General features: G+C 32.4%; 1 protein-coding gene across 3 annotated transcripts; it reads left to right on the plus strand.

Moving 5' to 3' along the window:
- Positions 1–2,868: 2,868 nt before the first annotated feature.
- Positions 2,869–7,439, plus strand: LOC127718353 (integrase/recombinase xerD homolog). Of its 3 annotated transcripts, XM_052224346.1 has the most exons (3): positions 2,869–3,758; positions 5,796–5,948; positions 7,329–7,439. In XM_052224346.1, the coding sequence occupies exons 1-3, from the start codon at positions 2,948–2,950 to the stop codon at positions 7,343–7,345; spliced, it is 981 nt and encodes a 326-aa protein (XP_052080306.1). In that variant the 5' UTR covers positions 2,869–2,947; the 3' UTR covers positions 7,346–7,439. The 3 variants fall into 3 exon arrangements, with proteins under 3 accessions (XP_052080306.1, XP_052080304.1, XP_052080305.1); XM_052224344.1 differs by lacking the exon at positions 7,329–7,439 and having other exon boundaries at positions 5,796–7,319; XM_052224345.1 differs by lacking the exon at positions 7,329–7,439 and having other exon boundaries at positions 2,869–3,368; positions 5,787–7,319.
- The last annotated feature ends 2,464 nt before the right edge of the window (positions 7,440–9,903 follow it).

A 9,903-nucleotide genomic window follows, 5' to 3' on the forward strand; every position in this document is an offset into this window, starting at 1 on the left:
AAATGTTATATATAATACATTAAAATAGTATGAAAAGTATTCAATATCCCAAAAATAATATTTCACATCAAGATCAAATATTAGATTCCTTATTTGTAAGTCAATAATAATCAAAGTATTTCAGAGGTAGGCAACTATGTGTGACAATGTTTTTTGTAATAATGATTTCTAAAATAAAGATTTTAGGTTTACATGTTTATCAAGTCTTTACCTGGTTTGAGATTAAAAATTTTCTCTTTCAGTCTAAGACACAATGATATATGATTTCAATATGACAACCAGTGTATATTGGCTCTACTTTAAGTAATGTACAAGAAGTTTATATATCGATAGAATTCCAATATCAGCACACAGATGATTAAAGAACAATTATTGATAAAAATACCCCTAATCTCATTTCATTAATAGAAAGAGATTTAAAAATATATAAAAGCAGTAACTATATTTTTGAACTGATACAGCATATATGTGTTAATTAAGCAACCAGTCAAGCACAGTTGGTGATATGTCATGAATATTAAGGGGTCATATATTAGAAGGAGGTAATATTTAGTTTTCTAATGACTTAATTTGAAAAAAGAGTTATTTTCTAATGACGCCATATTGGACGTCAACATGCACAAATCATTTAAATCAACCAAATATAACTTGTTAAAAGTTGCCAGACTTTGAAAAAGTTTTTTTTATTCAACAATCTTCATTTGTTTAAGCCTTGTATTGATCATCACTTTGATCTATTAAGGATCTCTACGTAACATTGCTGCCAAGGATGATCATTCCAACTCAAATTAGGTCATATTTAACTATCTATTCTATTGACTGTCATGGGTATTACGGAATGCATATGATCCATGAAATAAAATGCACAGATCCAATACTTCTGCTATACTTTTTGTAAGCCAGTGTTCAATTACAAATTTTTTTTTACCGAAGAATGTCATACATTTATAATTTCCTCTATTTTTCTTTCTTAATTCATATTTTTTTTACCTGTGAAAAAACTGATAATCTATAATTTGTCCTAAAAAAATCTTAAATGACAATGATCCAAATACTGTAAATTCAGGATTTCTGCTATTTTTGTATTATTGCAAAAAAAATTGCAACGGGATAGGTTTTGAAAAAATAAATCTCTTATTTAAAATTTTTATAGCATTGTTTTGTATGCATCATTTTCTGTAATTGTAAGAATCAATCAAGATTTTTGTCCATTGTTCTACAATCGCAATAATAAATGAATGCAAAATTTTCTGAATTTACAGTATATCTTTATGCATTCTTCATGCTTGTTTTGGCTTATTCTATTTGCTTAAGAATACAATGTCTATGAACATGCAGTAAACATGCAGAGTCAAGATATCACTTGTGTGCAGAATTAATTTCAGGGAAACTTTTGGTTTTCTTTATTGTCCAAACTTGATTTTTTTTCAAAATTTGCATATAAATGAAAAAAAAAGAATTTTGAGGCAGTAGTTAACATATTCAAAATTTACAAAAATAGGTTTGATAAAAATAAAATAAACTTGATTAAAAAGTTGCAAAAATGTTTTAAATTTTCTAGTAATACTAAGCACTGAATAGAATAAACTAAAAGTTAAAAATGAGTATAAAGAAAAAATATAAAAAGAAATCAAAGATGTAAAAGATTGGATATAAGATTTAACAAACAATTAAATATGTAAAGTTTAATCATGAAAACCATTAGATTATACACTTGTTTTTTCCCTGCAACATAACAAATGTCACTTGAAAGTACTTGAATTTGAGTGGAACCACATATCTATTATTTCATGGGGAATCAGAAAAACGAAATGATATGAAATACAAATTTTCAAATTTTGTGAGATAAGCAAAGCCTAAAACCATGAATTCAAAGACCTACTAACCAATGGTCCCTGACAAAATTGAAATCTTCAAAATTAAGAGTAAAAAAATTTCACTGTATTCAGAATACTTTAGATAATATCAAAACCTTTCGTGGAATTTGTGAACCATTGAAGAAGAAACTAAAATCTTAACTTCTTTATACTTTTTCAAATATCTCTTGTAACATCTAAAAGATTTGATCAGTTACAAGATGTGTATACCCTTATGTACTTTTCACAATGAAATGGAGTTTTATTCTACATACCTGTGAGATCTTGAGATGGATGAAGCAAAGCACCACTTGAACCTGACAAAATACAACAGTTACTATTAAGAATGCACATACAGGGAACCATCATAATGATATGCAGTCTTTGCAAGCCATAAATGATCATAAAATTATCAGGATTTCAGATTGCTAGATGAATAGTCATGTATTTATAAAGGTTACTCGGGAACACGTGTATTTGTTTACTTTTAACACGTGTGTTTAAATCAAAACATGTTTATGTTTAATTTGATTGGACCATCAGTAAGTTATTACCGGTTTAAGTTATATCAATCATGATAACTTCATGCTAGAATTTTAGCGCTAAAATTATAATAAGATATCTAGAATTGTCATTCGAGGTTCGCCTATCCGACAGAAAGGTTCGTTTTTTTCTTAAATCGCCACTTGGTAAAATGTCCGAATCTTCTCCACGTCTGGAATTGAATGAAGACATACTACTCGAAGGAGATAATAGTTTACCGCCACCTAATATTCATAAAGCAGCTGATAAGTCGTCTGATTTGGTAGATACTGTAGAGCTTTTTAAGACAATTTTAGACAGCAAGTTAGGTGAGTTGAAATCTGAACTCATACAAGAACAAGATTGCCTTAAGAGAAAAATTAAGGAGGACGTCACTCTAAAATTTAAGGGGGAAGGAAACAGAATTCAGTACACCTTTAACGAGGAATTATTAGACACTGTTAATAAACTTTCAAAATTCATCCCTAACTCCAATACTCAAGCCTATAGATTAGTTCTTGACATAACTGATAAGATCAAAAGCCGTAATAAGAAAATACGCATAGCTGATGCTTCCCCTGCTGGTTGGGGAACCGTTAGGGAATACGAATCCAATGCCGTGGCTTCAGATTCTGAAGATGAGAGAAAGATACGACAAGCTGAGACCAGAGCTATCCGTACCTCCAAGGAGAAGTCAAAATCTCGCCAGCAACCTTACCCAAAAAATCCGCCTCGTCAACAACCTGCGGAATCTTATGGTAACCCTGCTTACGCTCAGCATTATCAACGTAATCAGCAACAGCCCTTTCGTGGGAGCTTCGCAAGGCGTGAGCCTTGCTCAATCGACACGTGCCACTACTGCAAGCAACAAGGCCACTGGAGAAAAAACTGTCCTCTTCTCGCCAGTCTCAGGTCATCCAACAGCAACTCCACAACCTACCAGAAGTAGTAAAGTAGGGCCTGAACGTCACTCTCCAGTCATTGTGAATGATAAGTATTTAGACACTATTAATGACCAATTTTCTACATGTTTTGTTGATAACGATTATATAGAATCTTTTTTAGATCAAGTTCAATATTTTGAAAATTGTCAGTCATATGATAAATTTAAAGGGGTGAAAGGTAGATTAGCTTGTCATGTAAAGTATTGGGAAAATATAGGTGCTTGTCCTTTTGTGCTTGATACAATAAAAAATGGTTATGTTATTCCATTTATAGATACACCTTTTAAAATGTACCACAGAAATAATAGATCAGCACGGCAGAATACTGAATTTGTCACAAAGTCAATTGAAGATTTAGTTCAAATAGGTTGCGTAATTAAAGTGCCTTTTCAACCATATGTGGTAAATCCATTGAGTGTTGCTACTCAAAAGTCCGGTAAGAAACGACTTATTTTAGATATGAGTCAATTGAATAAACACATAAAGCGCGAAAAAATAAAATTTGAGGATTGGAAGTTAGCTATACAATATTTTGACAAAGATATGTATCTGTTTAAGTTTGATTTAAAATCTGGTTATTTTCACTTAGACATATGCTCACAGCAACAGACTTTCTTAGGTTTTCAGTGGGAAGGTCAATTTTATTGCTATACTGTTTTAGCTTTCGGAATTACTACCGGTCCGTACATTTTTACTAAATGTTTGAGGCCACTAGTAAAATTTTGGCGTGGAAACGGTATAAAAGTTGTTTTGTATTTAGATGATGGATTTGGCATGAGTCCAGATGAAAATACATGTAATGAGCAATCGTCCTTCGTAAAAAGGTCTTTGATTGATGCTGGTTTCCTTATTAACGAGGAGAAGTCTGTTTTTAAACCTGTTACCGAGTTAGAATGGTTGGGAATAGTTTGGAACTCGAAAGAATACAAATTATCTATTACTCAACGTCGAGTTGACGATTTGATTTTCTCATTGAATGTAATTTTGGCTAAATTTCCCTATGTTACAGCTAGATCTTTAGCTCAGGTTGTAGGTAGAATTATTTCTATGACTCCCGTAATCGGAAATGTGGCTAGAATTATGTCAAAGTTCTGTTACATGGAAATTGAAAGTAGAATTGGGTGGGATATTCCCATTACAGGGTACAAACCCGTCGAGGTTTTATCAGAGTTAAAGTTCTGGTTAGAAAATGTCACCATGATTAACTATCGTAATTTATGTCATTACAGTAAATCTTCTGTTGTCATATACTCAGATGTTAGTAATATTGCCGCTGGTGCATACACCGTTGAATTAGAAAATAAGATTTTCCATAAGATGTGGACATGTAGTGAAACGGTACAAAGCTCCACATGGAGAGAGCTGAAAGCTATAGAGTTGGCCCTTTTTTCTTTTAAGAATAGTTTCACAGGAAAAACTATAAAGTGGTTTACTGACAATCAAAATTGTGTCAAAATTGTTAATTCGGGAAGTATGAAAGAAAATCTTCATGTTATAGCAAAATCTATTTTTTCATTTTGCATTCAAAAAGGAATATCAATTGACATTCAATGGATTCCCAGAAAAGAAAATGAAAAGGCTGATTATATCAGCAAAATGGTTGATTTCGAGGACTGGGGAGTCACACATATATTTTTCAATTTTTTAAATGATATGTGGGGTCCTTATTCGATTGACAGGTTTGCAAGTGTCGAAAATAGAAAAGTTATGAGATTTAACTCCTTATTTTGGCAACCTGATTCTGAAGCAGTTGATGCATTTTCTCAAGTTTGGACCAATGAAAATAATTGGCTAGTTCCACCAATTAATCTTGTGATACGATCGATTAAACACATTATAGCTTGTAAAGCTCGAGGCACGTTAGTTGTGCCTAAGTGGATTTCTGCTGCATTCTGGCCTTTGATATTCGATAAACATCTGATTTATCAAGATTACGTAAAAGATGTTATTGTGTTTAAAAATACTGATGGTATTTATAAGCAAGGTTCGAATAAGAATACGATATTCGGAATTGAACCGTTTGGTTCGCCAGTTTTGGCTGTTTTGCTAGATGCATCTTAGACATGGCCCTAATATATATAGATATATTTTAGCAGGCATGGTCTGTTTGTGACATGGCCCTAATATATATATAGATATATTGTAGCAGTCATGGTCTGTTTGTGACATGGCCCTAGTATATGTATATTGTAGCAGGCATGGGTGTTATGTTGACATGGCCCTAGTATCGGTAATGATATTGTAGCAGGCTTGGTTTTTTATTTGACATGGCCCTAGTATCTATAATGATATTTTAGCAGGCATGGTAATTTGTTTTACAGTTTATGGCCCTAGTATCTATAAAGATATTGTAGCTGGCGTTGAAATATTTGAATATATATTATATTTTACTGTGTATAGAAATCTGAAATATGCTAATAATTCGTCCTCTGTATATGTATATAAAATGTTATTGCAGTTTTACGTTTTTCAGATATTTTTTCAGTAGGACATTGGTCAGACTTTAATTCACAAGTTGCCTCTAATAATGATCTCAGCAGTTTGTTCAAACAGTTACCAGAATTCCTTCTTTCGTCCAAGGCTGCGAGTACTCAGAAGAAATATAGATATGCCTTCAATTCATGGTGTAAGTGGACTAGTCAATATTCTTTTTCACCATTGCCAGCATCTCATTTACATATTTCTTTATATTTAATTCATTTGTCTGAAACTGCAAAATCGGTTTCAAAATTAAATGATGCTTTTTACGCCATAAAATGGGCACATAAATTAGCTGGCGTTGCTGATCCCAGTGAAAATAATCTAGTTGCATCTGTTCTTGAAGGGGCTCATAGAAAAATAGGTCATTCAGTTGTCAAAAAAGAACCTATCACACCGCATATTTTGAAAAATATTGTATGTAAATATGCTAATAATACTTGTAATTTAAAAGATGTAAGAATAGCATGTATGTGTTTATTAGCCTATGCTGGCTTTTTAAGATTCTCCGAGTTAGCTAACTTGAGAAGGTCTGATATACAGTTTTCCCCTACTTACCTTACACTTCATTTAGTCAAGAGTAAAACTGATGTATATAGGGAAGGGAAAGATGTTGTCATTTCAAAAACAGGGAATATTACATGCCCGGTAGATGTACTTCAGCGTTATCTAAAGTTAGCTAACATTCCTGAAGAATCGAATGATTTTATTTTTAGATCTATTTGTTATTGTAAATCTTTGAATATATACAAACTTAGAAAGAGTAGTCATATTTCTTACACCAGAGCCAGAGAGTTATTGTTATCTGCACTTGACAGTTTAGGTCTTGATAAAAAACAGTTTGGCTTACATAGTTTGAGGTCAGGAGGAGCTACTGCCGCGGCAGAAGCTGGAATAGATGACCGGTTGTTTAAGAAACACGGGAGATGGAAAAGTGATAAAGCCAAAGATGGTTATGTTAAAGAGAGTATACTCAACAGATTGTCAGTATCTAAGAATTTAGGATTGTAATTTATATTGTTTGTCCCCCCTTTTTCTTTATGTCCCTTTCTTTATCAATCGAAGCTTTCTGTGCTGTCGGGGCGAGCTGATAACCAAAAACTGTGTTGAGTTTTTACTTTGTAAATGCTTTATGTTCGTTTGAAGTATTGAATAAGAACATAAATGTATTTATAAAGGTTACTCGGGAACACGTGTATTTGTTTACTTTTAACACGTGTGTTTAAATCAAAACATGTTTATGTTTAATTTGATTGGACCATCAGTAAGTTATTACCGGTTTAAGTTATATCAATCATGATAACTTCATGCTAGAATTTTAGCGCTAAAATTATAATAAGATATCTAGAATTGTCATTCGAGGTTCGCCTATCCGACAGAAAGGTTCGTTTTCCCACCCACCCACCCCTTTTATTAAGACTTCATAGGAATGTGAATCAGTATGTTATGTAGAAAATAGTTGATAAAATACATGTATGTAAATCGAAATGATTTTTTCTTCAACTTATAGAACATTTTTCTATTGTAGATTGTGTTTATATGTGATGGCAGCGGTCGATGACAGCAAATTGGACATTTGTTTATTGTTTATAATAAAAATAAGCTTTCTGTGCTGTCGGGGCGAGCTGATAACCAAAAACTGTGTTGAGTTTTTACTTTGTAAATGCTTTATGTTCGTTTGAAGTATTGAATAAGAACATAAAGTAATAGGAGTAATATTCATTTTTGTGGTTGGAGAAAAATTTCTTCCTAAACAAGTAACTAAGTAAAGAATGAAAGATTTTCTCATAACAAGACTGATGTAGTGGCAATATACCGGTATTCCTAATTACCCTACAATCAGTCAATTTTTTTTAATACTGTGGATTCATTTATTTTCGTGGGTATCAATTTTTGTGGATTGAGGAAAAATTACACTTTCGTGGATGTTTAATTTCATGGTTTTGCTAAAGTCTGCATACAAGCCTATGGAAAATTTGTAATTCGTTGAAAATTTAAATTTTCCCTGAACCCAGGAAATCCACAAAAATTGGTATTCAACGAAAAATAATGAATCCACAGTATGCTGAATTTCAAATGAAATGTCACCTATCAGGAAAAATCTAAAGGAACATTTCATTTCACATCAAATGTTTATGGCATTTGATTTATCAGGATAAATTCATAGTAAATAGTTGAATTGCTTATCAAGAATAAAGTAATTACTATAGGTCCATTATTTGTATTTGAGTTATTCATCTTTTTTAAATAACAGTATTTAAAAGTTAATGAGACAAATCAGTCAGTAATGTAACTTAGGGAAGACTATCAATTGTCCTTAGTACTGAAGGAAACCAAAGAAGTGCAAAAGTTTGCACCTGTCCTAAGTCAGGAATCTGATTACAGTAGTTGCTGTCTGTTTATGTAGTTCATACGTGTTTCTCGTTTCTCCTTTTTATATAGATTAGACCGTTGGTTTTTCGGTTTGAATGGTTTTACACTAGTAATTTTTTGGGGCCCTTTATAGCTTGCTGTTCGGTGTGAGCCAATGCTCCGTGTTGAAGGCCGTACCTTGACCTATAATGGTTTACTTTTATAAATTGTAACTTGGATGGAGAGTTGTCTCATTGGCACTCATACCACATCTTCCTATACCTATATATGATAAACTATGGAATAAAGTCCAAATAACAATCTTAATAAAAGAATGATAGTATGCATGACCTTCTCCATGGTGCTTTGGTGAACAATGTTTCCAATATGAATATGGTCTGTCAGTTGCTTTGTTTTTAGTGAAAAAAAATATACCAGTATATGAAATCTTATTTAAAATTAAAGTTATGTATTCTAGTAAGGCCAACTAAAATTAATTAGTAGATTTTCATCCAAATTTATGAAAAAAATGGGGCGGGTGGGAGGATTTTATTTTTTTATTTTTATTTCCTCCGAAACCCTTTTGTGACGTGTTCTTCATATGCCAGTCTGATTAAAACCAGCCCCCACTTTCTATTTGCCTTTGTAGATATTGGGGGCTGGTTTAAATCAGACTGTGCATATGCAAGGGTAATATTAAGCTTATATCATGTATATATAAGGAATTCTACATAAATTTTCAAATTCTTAATAAAGATTTCGGATTGGCAACCACTGTTCTACATGTGATTGCCACTTTAGAAACCATTTTTTAGTAAATAGCAAAAAGGTGGAGAAACGTTCTCTTTTAGACTACCTACATCAAATTTATTTTGCTTTCTAAGTAGTACTTTGTAGTGCCCATTACAAGTATTATGAGTACAGAGTGAAATAAAAACTCAAACTATGTTGCAAATACTATGGTTTATGCTTTTAAGGTTCATGTGGACCCTTTGGCTACAATGGCTGCATTTTCACCTCAAAATTTACTCTGAGTACAGATAACCCTGTGTATCTGGAAAAGTTTAAAGACTAACATAATTTACATTGGCCGACTTTTTTGTACTCAATATATGGTCTTAGATCGCACAAGTTCGTGCTTGTGTCAATTTCTTTATCCCAGTCATGTTTTTTATTGCAGCAATGTGTTCCACGATTCTTGTGCTTTGGATATCATTCACAGTCCAAATTTCCTGACACAAAGTCATTGTATAAATAAAAAAATCCACAGGTTTCTAATCACTGACCGCGATTTGCGTTCTTGGACACCGCCTGTCACTCGTAACCCGAATATTTCATGCCCTTCTCGTAAGCAATCTCTTTTCTCGGAAGATAATGCTGTCATCATAGAGCAGCAGAATATTTCGACTTAATCATTTTGGTTAAATTAATCGAAGAAATACGAAAACCGAAATTTGCTACAGGAAGTTATGAATGAAACGAAATTATCGGTGGTTTCCGGTAACGGAAATGAACAAAATCCGGAAATCGTAAATTTGTTAAAATAAAAAAAATCGGGGCGGGACGATTTCAGAGGGGTGGGCGGGGATGAAAATCTATCAATTAATTTTAATTGGCCTAAGTACAAGCAAACAAATACACATATATGTGTTATATTATATTTGTAAGTGTATACTGCACATTATGCATATTACAATAATTTTATCACAATAATGACATAAAAAAGATCAATTTAATAACCTTTTTAAAAC

Source organism: Mytilus californianus, unplaced genomic scaffold (genome assembly GCF_021869535.1).
Source record: "Mytilus californianus isolate M0D057914Y unplaced genomic scaffold, xbMytCali1.0.p SCAF_10, whole genome shotgun sequence".
In the NCBI taxonomy this organism is placed as follows: domain Eukaryota; kingdom Metazoa; phylum Mollusca; class Bivalvia; order Mytilida; family Mytilidae; genus Mytilus; species Mytilus californianus.